The 11243-nt window shown below is 47.9% G+C and overlaps 2 protein-coding genes across 2 annotated transcripts; one reads left to right on the top strand and one right to left on the bottom strand.

Annotated features, from left to right (window-relative positions):
• The first annotated feature begins 275 nt into the window (after window positions 1-275).
• Window positions 276-6447, top strand: LOC142065031 (uncharacterized). Its single transcript, XM_075110749.1, has 3 exons — window positions 276-344; window positions 1133-1588; window positions 1765-6447. Exons 1-3 carry the CDS (start codon window positions 276-278, stop codon window positions 2485-2487), a joined length of 1248 nt encoding a protein of 415 aa, XP_074966850.1. The 3' UTR covers window positions 2488-6447.
• A 720-nt stretch (window positions 6448-7167) lies between these two features.
• SDF2L1 (stromal cell derived factor 2 like 1) lies at window positions 7168-11154 on the bottom strand. Its single transcript, XM_075110388.1, has 3 exons — window positions 10858-11154; window positions 9805-10001; window positions 7168-7831 (listed from the first exon to the last, which is right to left on the bottom strand). The coding sequence occupies exons 1-3, from the start codon at window positions 11024-11026 to the stop codon at window positions 7553-7555; spliced, it is 645 nt and encodes a 214-aa protein (XP_074966489.1). The 5' UTR covers window positions 11027-11154; the 3' UTR covers window positions 7168-7552.
• Between the last annotated feature and the right edge of the window lie 89 nt (window positions 11155-11243).

Below are 11243 nucleotides of genomic sequence, written 5' to 3' on the forward strand. Positions count from 1 at the left end.
ACGCAGCACAACAGAAACGGGTTTTGCTGTGCAGAATTGCCTCCAGCTCGACAGTCATCGTCTCCGCACCCACACCCAGCGAAGGCAGAGGCAATGCATTCAGAAGTATAGTATTTGCAGGAGAGAGAGCAGATGGTGCTCCCCTGGGGGCAATTTCAGGACAAGCCTCGCGTTCTGCGCTTCCCAATCTCTGTTTTAGCCGCACAGGCTTAATGCTACGACAGCCTTTTTTGGCGCTGGAATCACAAGCACAGGCGACGCAATCCCGGTGTAAGATGCTGTCGGCAGGAATCACGAGCCTTCCCGTTTTGAACAAGCGGGGAGGGTACAAGCGGAGGCGACCGGTGATTAAGCAAGTGCCTACACAATTATTTTATCTCAGCGCGCTCTGTGCGCCCATGGAAGGTAGTCACGGAGCCAGGTCCGTCGGCAGCAGGATGGGAGCTGCCGGAGGTGCACCGAGGCACGTTTCCCTCACAGTGTCAGGAGCCGGACAGGGCTAGAAACCCTCTCACAAGAGTCTCCATAAGCACGGAACCCACCGGACATCCCAAGTGCGGGACGAACGCTCAGGGAGCCCGGGAACGCCCGTGTGCCCTCAGCTCCCGCTCCCGCCCAGGTGCTGCGCGCTGCAGTGCTCTCTGGGCATATGGAGCTTACACGGCTTTCCTGTAATTCCCCAGCCCAATGCTTCCCTTTGTAGCCTTTCGGGCTCTTGAACTACGGGGCTTTACACTCGCCGCCCGGCCAGAGGGAGTCGGGCGGAGGAAGCGGGGAGGGACCCCCGCTCTCTGCCGGGCACGGTGCAGCCCCGGCCCTGGGGTGCAGCCCCGCATCGCCGCGCCCAGCCTGCGAGTTCCCCCACGCGTGGCGCGGCGCCGGCCCGCGGGCTCCCGCCGGGAGCAGCTCTGCCCACCGGCGCCGGGGCTTGGCGGGGCCAGTACATGCGTAGCGGGGCTGCCCCCCCGAGGCGGGACCTGCCCACCGCCCCCACGCCCCGCCGTAGCGAGGCCGAGTAAAGCGGCGGCCGCGCCCGGCGGGGCGGGCGGGGAGGGACGAGGGGAGGGAGCAGGGCGCGGCGTGAGGGGGTTCGGGAGGAAGGCTCCCGCCGATCCCCGCGGACGGTCGTTAGCGGGGGCCGGCCCGCAGCCACCGGCGCCCGGTACGGCGGGAGGCTCCTGTTCGGGGCCCGCGTCCCGCTGGACGTGGGCAGTACCGGCGGGCGGCTCAGGCCAGGCGCCGAAGCTGCGCCGCCGTCCGGGTTTACAGAAAAGCCTGCGCCCACCGGGCAGACGGAGGAAGCCCCCGGCAACAGCTGTGCCGGCGGGGAGGGGAGCGGGGCGGCCGGCCCGCGGTCCCCACCGAGGATGGCTGGCGGGGCGGGGCGCGGCGTGGGCGACCCACGCAGCCGGCGGGACCTGCGGCCCCTCGGAACGGCGGGGGGAAGCCGGCGGGTGCAGCCCACAGAGCGACGCGCTCTCAGCAGGGGAGGGCAGGTCGGCCCGAATCCCGGCACCCCAGGGCACCCGCTGGGAGCAGCGCGGGCAAGGGCCGAGGGTCGGCTCCGCCGGGGGCGGGCGGCGTTCCCGTAAGTACTGGCGCTGCGAGAAACCGGTGCTTCGGGTTGGGCTTTGCTTTCGAGACATCGTAAACGCACCGGGATTGCTGTAGGTGGCGGGAGGAGAAAGAACTCGCTACTTAGGGATCCTTTCGTGTCTTTCCTCCCCCCCTGCGCGGAAACCAGTGTTTAATATTTCAATACAGGTAATTGCCTTAAGTGTCCACTGTAAGCAAACAGACTTCAGCCTTGGCCGCACTTTATCGATCCTACAGAACGACAGTAAACGGAAACGCCTAGAGCATCGCTTTATAGCTGCGCTGATATTCAAACTTCCCTTTCGAACCTGGCTCGGCAGAGCGCTGGAACGCGGGGCACGGTCGCACCGCAGCCCCTGCCGCCGCCGAGCGCCCCGCGGGGGAAGCGGGAGCCCCTGCCTTCTCCCCGAAGCGCGTAAATTCGCGGGGATCAAAGCCACGCTGCCGACACCTTACCGGGCTGCCAAAGGCGCCCGGTTCCCCGGGAGCCAGCCGGCAGCGCTCGGGCTGCGGGGAGCGGACGGCGGGGGAGCAGCGCTGACTAGCGGCCGCGCCCCCGGGCACTGCACCCCGCGCCCCAAAACGGAGATGAGGAGAAAGTCGCGCCCGTGCCTTTTGCCTCGGAACGGCCCTGCTCCCATGCACGCCACCCGAGATTTTATACCGACCACCGAAAGGGCTCCCTCCGGGGCAGGACTGAGTAGTCATCTGGGTTTCAGCGAGCAGAACCCAAACCCCAGCGGTGAGGGCTCCGTGGGGCACCTGCGAGCCCGGGGAGCAGCGGCAAGGCGCTCGCAGTCAGCCCGATCCTTCGGGGCGGCGGCCAACAAGGTCGACACCTGCTTTGTTCTGTGTGTAGCTGTGGTTAGAGTTACAGTAGATTCACCCTGACACTTCCCCTTTCAGCACAGTGCACACCTCTACTGCTAAAATGAAGCTTAGGTCAATAAATCCATGACCATGATGAAGAGCAAGCAAAGAGCCTTAGACCTGGGTCCAAGTTTGACAGTCCTCCAGCCATGCAAAGCCAGCACCTGCACATTATTTTTATAGTTAAAAAGCATACAGAAACTAATTAGCCAGCTTTATAGCTTGCACCCGTTGTGATTAATTTGTAATGCATTTCACGAGGGTTTGGTACCCTTGAGATGTCATACGGCTTCCAACGCTTCTGACACTGATGAAGCAGGACGCTATTTTCCCAAAGGACTGAAGACCACTGGATCCCCCACAGAACAGCAGCTTGAATCAGTATCAGAGCTGTCACAGGAGGATTCTACTGTGAACTTTATGCTAATTTAGAATTAGTACAATACCAAATATAGTAAAAGGTTTTCATAATCGGTTTAATTTGCTGTAATTTAAAGAGAAAGCAGCATTGAACCATGCAACTGCTGAAGTCTGCTTTCAAAGTGCTCACTGCACTCCCTCCTTGTCTCATACACACCCAAAGTAACTCAGTTCTGTCCTCAGAGCCATCTCTCAATAAATTTCCATGCACCCCTGAAATTATTGCAAGTTTGATTAAGGAAACAGATTAGAAGGAGCTAACGGTGTTTTGTCTTTGGCATAGAATAAAAATCAGTTATTAGGTGTAAATACTCAAGGTCCCGCTAAAGTACACGTAAACATGGTAACACTGAGATGCTCAGAATGTCAGTGGGAGGAGGGGAGAAAGTACAAAATATTTATTCCTCTAAGTAATTAAAATAACCTTAGGACCCTAAAGTTTATTATTGTTTGTGACTTGCATACATAACGAACAGTCCATATGCTAAGGTACATTTGAATTGTCTTGCATTTCCAATGCAGCTCCATGTTGGTAAGGTTGAACATTTCATTCCTTCTGGAGGAAGCAAACCATCCCCTGTGCTCCCCACCCCACAGAATAGGATCAAGGAGATTACAGGAAGAAAGCACTCCTTTAGGTCTGAGTATTCTCATTTAAGGGTAACTTTTTCAAAAACCTATTTCCTCAGAAAGCTTAATGACACAACCAAACACACGGTCCCTGAAAGGCAGCTGACGAAACAGCCAGGTTAGGAAGCAATCAGTTACCAAAGGTATTTGAATGGTGGCCCAGAACTGCAAAATCAAAAGGGGGCACAGATGAGAACTCAAAAGTAGGCAAGAGGGGCAGGCAGCATCACAGGACCCTGCAGACACAACCCTCTGTAGGCTTTTAGCCAGTTTCCCAGCTGCCAGCGGGGAATTTATCCAATGAGCCAGCAAGTGTGCCAGCCAGGGGTCAGACAGCACCTAGCAAGATGCTGCTTCTGGAAGGAGATACTGCTAAGGTTCAACCTCTGCCTGGTATGGCTGCAAAACACAGTACATCTTCCACGAGAGCTAGTGCTACAGTGCTGGAAAAGAGAGGCAGAGGAGAGAGAAGACTCGGTAAAACTAAGAGGCTCATTAAGCATCACTGCCACAGCGTTGTTCTGATTGGAAGGTTTTTTTGATCTGATTTTTTAAAACTATGCTAATTGAACTCAATAAGAACAGATATACCCAATTAGTATACCCAAACATAATAAATGACATTAAAACATCGTTTTATCTTTAGCCTCGACATACAGAATGAAGACCCAAGGAGTAGTACATCCCTTCTATCACTTTTGGAGAACTAAAGCCAATTTTCTTTCATACTGAGAAATCAAGTTGTTCATATGCTAAGCTGTTATACAAAGCTTTAAAAAGCTTCAGGAAATAAAGAGTAAAAATATTTGTAGACACACACCTGCCTCCAAAATGAACATGTCTAAGGAACTCTTTGTCATTTTACATTGAACTAGACATATACACGTGTAACATGCGGTGTTTGACAGATTTCTCAAAGTAGAGAGTTAAACTAGGTAGATTGTCTTCAGCAATTATCCCTAATGAGAACAACTACAAATAAGGATCCCTCTGTGTCTTTTCCCAAAAGCTTTTCTAGTTTATTAAAGGAAGAGTACCATTGGTGCACCTTTTCAAAGAGTTCTTGTAGTAGTAGTGAGCAGGAAATTGGAAAGCACCTGTCAGTTATTTGGGAGAGTTCTTTTCTGCTAGCATCAGAAGCCAAAATAAATAGCTTTCACTTAACCTTGAAGCGTATAGAGAATTTTGACAAGAGGCATTATAAAATTTAGTTTATCACCTTAAAATAAAGAAAGCAGCAAAACAGTGTTCCCAACTCTCATATCTACATCTCTCAGTATTTCATGGTATGCCTAAAAAGTCTTGACGTCTTTAGACGGATGATAAAAACCACACGGAAAACAAACAACAACAAAACCCAGCACGATAAAACCCGGGATTCTCCAAGTCTCTAGTCCTCAGCTGTGGGGGAAGGACTGAGAAATTGAACTGTAAGCAGCCAAAGTAAATAAGAACACCTGACCTGAATCAGATTCTGAAATCTCAGTACTTCAGTTTAAAGCATAAAATATGACATTAAACAGAAACCACTGCGAGTCTTGTAAACGTAGAAGTTATACATAAAGGAAAGCACATTAGCACTTGCACAAGCCATCATTTTTCACAGCTATAAGCTTTTGCACTGCCTACATTAACTTATGATTTTTGTAGCCTGCATTTAGCATCTTATGAGTACCAATATTTCTTTTAGTATTACATTAGACATTTCCAAAGTAAGATGTACTTCAACTGGCCTTATTTAAGAATCCTTCAGCACAGCTTCTAGTGATAAGAATTGGGAAGGAAAAAAAACCCCACTATTATGATACATGCACAAGTAAAATATTAATGCCAAGACACCTTTACACTTTGGTCAGAATCAAAAGTAAAGAAAACTCAGTTCACAGGAATATTGTTGAATATGTCTTTAAATAAGGCATTAATGGATCCGTGTGTGTAGAAGCTTGGCCCTTTAAGAACAGCAGGTACCAATGTTTTCAAAACTGAGACCGTATTAGAAAGCAAGCAATAAGGACTAAAAGTCAGCCTCACCAAACCAATTTAGCTCAAATCCAGAACCAAAAGAGGAAGGTCCAGTGAGATCCCATTCAAGCATAATAAATAAGACTGATACCTTTTCTAGGGACAGAAACATCCAGGCAGAAGTAAACACTGTGAGGGGACAGTACCTGGCGCAGAGACTGAGATGAGCCACACAGCTCTACCCCTTCTCAGCCAACCCAGTGCTCCACAGGCACACAAACGCTAAGCCCATATGGTTTAGGCATAAAGCGTTTAACTCTTAATGACAGAGAGCTCATTGGCAAATTTATTTCTTCCTCCTGCCAAATGCTACCGCTCTTTTTGAGTTTACTCATATACCAGCTTCAAAAGAAAAGCCCTCCTTTTTAATAAAGGAAAGGAAAAGTCAGCTTGTTTATGCAGAATGTTTGTTTTGTTTTTAGTTATCCTTTATAGCTAAAACTTCAATACCAGTTAGGAATATCAGTGAAGCTGAAACACTCGTCACATGAAAGCTTACTTCTAATACAAAACAGCAAAAGGTAGCCTACTTACTCTCCAAAATGCTCGTAGTCCTTAAATACCCATGCGCAACTGAGATTAACAGAAAAACGGTCTTACCTTTTTCTTTGAAGAAAAATAACGAGGTACCCAAACCAACTGTTACAGAGGTTCCTTGTTCCATAGGGTATGAAGGATCTTCACTAGTAGCAAACCCTAACATAAAACCTGACGCTAGCCTGCACGGCACAGCCGCACGAGGAAGCACAGCGTGCGTACCAGTAGGTAACTGCCCTTGCCTGTCGCACCTTCGCAACAACTATCCCTCTAACACTGCAGCATGTGACTGGAGATGTAACAGCAGCAAATTGGTTTCCTGCTTCTTTAACTGATTGACTAATTAAGACCATAATTAGTAAACTATTTACACATGGAGACAAGAACATCTGAATTCTCTGACTCTTCACACTCATTTTGTGAATTTTTCCGTTTAAAGCAAATAGAAAATGTATGGTACTTTGAATTTAATCAGTATTTCTAACAATATGTAACACACACATTCAAGAATTAGTTTTTTTCCCTTTTTGCAGAGGGAGAGGAGCACAGAAATTTGTAAGTTGTTCAGTGAAGATTCCTTGCTAGCACTCCAGATCATGCCGTTCTACCAAAAATCCAGGATGAAACCATCGGCTAAGATTCTTTTTTTCTCTTATTCTGGATTCACACACAAAAAACCCACATGGGTACATCATACTGATCTCGCAGAGTGACACGCAAGTACAACATCCGTCAAATTCAATTGTTCCTTTGCACCATGTTATAAAATTCTCATATTAATTAAACAGTAGTTTTCTGCACCAGTTGATAGAGCAGAGTGGTCTCACCATTTGACAGTGAGCAGTATTGCCGTTACCAGAAAAACTGGACTTCTTGGAGAAAGTGAACAAATTAAAAAACTTGGTCTTCTTACTCCAACACACACAATTTTTTAAACTGTTCCAATACAGTACGCAATGAAACTCATGTTTCTGGAAGGCCGAATATCTGACTTCAAGCCATTCAAAAGACACCATATTTGAGAACCATTATTCCCTTTCTAGACTTACTCCATCTCCTCATTAATAACATCCTCTCACTAAGAAGTAGAAATCAGTTTCCAAATATTTAATTATCACTGGAAAAAGATTACAAAATACAATGTTTTCTTTTACTTGGGACAACAGAAACATACTATGTCAGTTTTTCCTCTTTCAAATTTGAGAAAAAGTAACAAGCAAAACAAATGACAACGCAAACTAACAGATGCATGAACTAGTTTCATCAATTAAGCTTGAAAGGATTTCGCCAAATAAATTTCAGTGGCTGAACCCGGCAGATGCCATTCCCCACAGAAGTGCTGCATTCTCAGAATGAACTAATGCCCTTCAGTAATACAGAGAGTCAGTCACTTAGGCAAGGTAGGACCTATAAGGGACCAAGGATTAGCATCTCCGAACACTGGAGTAAGCTGAAGCGTTTTGGATCCTCCATCACTTCAGAGCTCATCATGTTTTGCAGGGTCCATACTGGGTTTGATGAAGACTCCTTCCATTGCCTTCCAATAGTTGTGATGATTAGCAGTAGGCATGCCATGAACTTCCCGTTGGCCTCTAATGGGATGGCCATACTGTTCCCCTGTTATTGACAGGAACACCTCGGTTCCTACGTGCTTGAAGCGCACTGCATCCTCCCGCTCCCAGTAAGTCCCACTGCATTGAACAATCCATATATCGAGGTCATCTCCTTCGCCATCATCACCAAAGGCACTTACTTCCTGTTAGAGACACAAACTTCCTGAAGTGAAAATGTAAGCAAACACCTCTGATACACATGCAAAAATACCAATCACCAAGTCAGCAGAGTTCAAAGGCAAGGATGGAGAGGAAAGAAAAAGTGTTGTTGCGTTGCTGTGTCAACAGTTATCAAATCCAGAAGCAGTAACTTCCTACCACGACAATCAGAACACAAAGCGCCAACAAAGTCTCAACATGCAATCTGAGCGAAAAGTGCCAACAAACCCCAGCAGACATTACAGATTAAATGAAAGAGAACTTAAGCACAGAGATCAGAACAATCCTTCTGAGAAAAAACTCAAAAGAAACAACTAGTGCTGATGCAAATTTTCCCTGCTCAAAAAAGCGCACATTTATTTTTGTAGTATGACCATCTTCATAGTTTCCATTGCAACAGGCTTTTTTAAGCACGTGTTTTGATCACAATGTCCCAACAATTTAGCTTATTAAGTAACCATAGTCCTTTCTTACTTAATTATACCAAGCTTACAATTGGGTCGACAACCACCCTGGTTTACACTCTTTCTTCAGATAGACAGCTGAATAGCTCTTTAAAACATAAAAGAGTACCATTAAAGCAAATGAATTCCTGCTAAAACAAAAGTTAGGGATTAGATTTCATTATGCACCAAAAACATTCCAAGGGTTTGCAGAAACTGAATAGGCTAAGCACCAACTGTTTAGGACTCCAGATAGCCTTTAATTCTTAAAAATCTGAGTACTAGAAGTGATGAACAACTTGAAAAATAGAACTGCAATACTTTGTACCTAGCAACCTAAGATTTTAGGGTCATCTTAATTCAAGTTGATATAGTCCAAAAAGTGTGAAAGACAACACACGAACTGAAAATTCAACTTCTGTTAAGAATATGAAATAAAAATTTGTGGTTTTAACTACATCATATACCAATGATGTCGTAAGTCACAGCCCTGTCAGTCTCTAGCAAACTGGTCTTTCTCTTAGATACTGTGCAAACAAACAGCAAAACCAAAGAACCACAATGACAGCTGCTGAACATTTTTACATTAATGACGATGCTAAACAAATTGCCTAAACCAACAAATGAAAACCAGGGGAAGGTTTTAGAGTCAATCTGTTCTTTAAACAATTCTTCTGAAATGTTATTTTCCCATCACTTCTTTTGTTTTAAAAAACAGATCATGTACACAAAACTGGACCTTATTCTTTCAGCCACTTTACTCATGGTAAAAGATAAACCTTTTACACAAAGGGTCACGTCTTCCAACTTTGAATCTAATGACCTATCTACATAATGTGAAGAAAGACTAAAATGACTATTAATGACAAACTTCCAAGAAGTTTGCATTTTTTATTTTAAGAAGATTTTCAGTCTTGGAGAAACATTTCTTCATGAACAAGACTGGGACCTAATTACTGTTAGAAATTACACTCTTCTAGATATGTACAAAACTATAAATATGATTATGAGAGCAGATCCATTTTTCCTGTGGAAGGAGGACAGAAAAATAAGAATAGTGAACTAAAATAGGGATAGTGAGAAGATAACTGAGACTAATAGATTGGATCACCAAGGAACTTGCATGAAGGAATGCCTAGTGCCACAACAGATGATCTGTTGCCTTTCTCTAGAGCAATCTTCACAATGTTGAGGGAGGCATCCAGCCTCCTACGCCTTTAGAGTGCTGAACATTTCAGAACAGTCTTCTCTGCAGAATAAAAAAACATCCGGATTTGTTAAAACTACTGTGAAATACCGATACTGGCACATATTAAATTTTACCTCTGTCAAGAACTTAAATACATCATTCCAAGATGCAGAAAAGCACGTATTTGAACTCTGGATATGCACAGAAATACTGTTTCTGGCAGCTGGTACCCAAGCCTGATTCTTCAAAAACATTAAAAACTGGAGAGAATATTGTCAATAGCATGCACTATTCATACAAAAGCTTGAGATTTAAAACAACTCACTTGGTTATTGGAGAGCGGTGATGGGAAATGATGAGTGTGTAAGTTTTTTCCTGTGTTAACATGGGTAAGGCGTATAGCTTGCCCACATTTCACTGGTGTTCCGCGTTGGCAACTGCCATCACTCTTCCCACGAATCCGCCAGTAACTGTTGGCATCATCTGAAGCTTCAACTCCTGTCACTGACTGTTGCCCACTTCCTGTTTGAACAGAATGAAACGGCAGGAGACTTAATCCGCTTCCCCAGTTCAGAGAGTCCTGAAAGAACTAGCGAAATTTGCTTCAATGTTGTCATGCCTTCATGTTTAAGAGGTTTCATTCCCCCAGTCTGTTTACTGACTGCAATGCGAATGCAGGTGCCAACTGATCTTTCAGATCAAAGTTAAAGACAGCATCTGCTAGTAGCTACAAACTGTTGAAGTTCATGGTGAACATGTGAGAAGAAAATTTGATCCATGATGGATACTGTTCACACCATCCCGTCCTTCTCAAAACTACTACCAAGTTTTTTGTGTCCCCGAACAAACCTGCACCCTCCTTGCCAGAACTGACACTGGGAAGGTTCCGCTGAGGCCCGAGGCACAGAACAGGGCTCACCTCTGGGATGAGGGCAAGGCGTCCCGTCACATCCCCGCTGCAGGACCCCAGGCCTCAGCACCCTCCGCTGCGGTGCACCCACCGCCCCGTCCCTGCCCTGCTGTTCCCCCTGCACCAGGGACATGGACCTCAGCAACCTCTTCCTCCTCCTTCTGTGCCCGCCGCCGTTTTCCTGCCCACTCACCGCCTGCCCCACTCCACGCTTCCTTGCCCCCCGCCATTTTCCTGCCCCCTCACCGCCTGTCCCCCTGCCATTCTGCTGCCTCCTCACCGCCTCCCTGCCCCCCCAGCCCACCCCTGCCTGTCCCCCCAACGCTTCCCTGTCCCGCCAGCCTGGCCCCCACCATTTTCCTGCACCCTCAACGCTTCCCAGCTCAGCCCCGCCTCAGGACTCCCCGCCCGCCATTTCCCAGACCCCGGCCCCCTCAGCGCGGCGCTCCCCGGCCCGGCCCTGCTCACCGGAGCCGTACTTGACCTCGTGCGAGTGCAGCCGCACGCTGTGGCGGGTGTTGAGCAGCTTCAGCACCGAGCCGCAGGTAACAGCGCCCGGAGCCGTCTCCCTGCCACGGCACAGCCCGCGCAGCAGCGCCAAGAGCAAGAGCGGGAAGAGGCTACAGCCGCCCCGCATCGCGCCGCAGCCCGGCCAGTACCGCCGACCCTCCGCAGCGGAGCGCGCTTCCGCACCGCCTCCGCGGAGCCAGCCAATCGCCCGGCGCCAGCACGGCGGCCGGCCAATCCCCGCCCGCCCTCTGCTCGGTCCCGCTTCCGCATTGGGCCACGGCCTAGTGACCTCCCCTCCGGCAGCCCTCCAGCGGGAGGAGCTCATTGGGCCAAGGGAAAAGAGT

Source organism: Phalacrocorax aristotelis, chromosome 15 (genome assembly GCF_949628215.1).
Source record: "Phalacrocorax aristotelis chromosome 15, bGulAri2.1, whole genome shotgun sequence".
Lineage (NCBI taxonomy): Eukaryota > Metazoa > Chordata > Aves > Suliformes > Phalacrocoracidae > Phalacrocorax > Phalacrocorax aristotelis.

Excerpts from the sequence above, each read along its gene's own strand:
- LOC142065031 (XM_075110749.1), top strand. The coding sequence starts at position 276 with ATGCTGTCGGCAGGAATCACGAGCCTTCCCGTTTTGAACAAGCGGGGA. Across the intron at positions 345-1,132 it reads GGTACAAGCGGAGGCGACCG|CGGGGGCCGGCCCGCAGCCA; the intron begins GTGATTAAGCAA and ends GACGGTCGTTAG. Across the intron at positions 1,589-1,764 it reads CGGGGGCGGGCGGCGTTCCC|GTAATTGCCTTAAGTGTCCA; the intron begins GTAAGTACTGGC and ends ATTTCAATACAG.
- SDF2L1 (XM_075110388.1), bottom strand. The coding sequence starts at position 11,026 with ATGCGGGGCGGCTGTAGCCTCTTCCCGCTCTTGCTCTTGGCGCTGCTG. Across the intron at positions 10,002-10,857 it reads CGAGGTCAAGTACGGCTCCG|GAAGTGGGCAACAGTCAGTG; the intron begins GTGAGCAGGGCC and ends CTGTTCAAACAG. Across the intron at positions 7,832-9,804 it reads CACCGCTCTCCAATAACCAA|GAAGTAAGTGCCTTTGGTGA; the intron begins GTGAGTTGTTTT and ends TGTCTCTAACAG.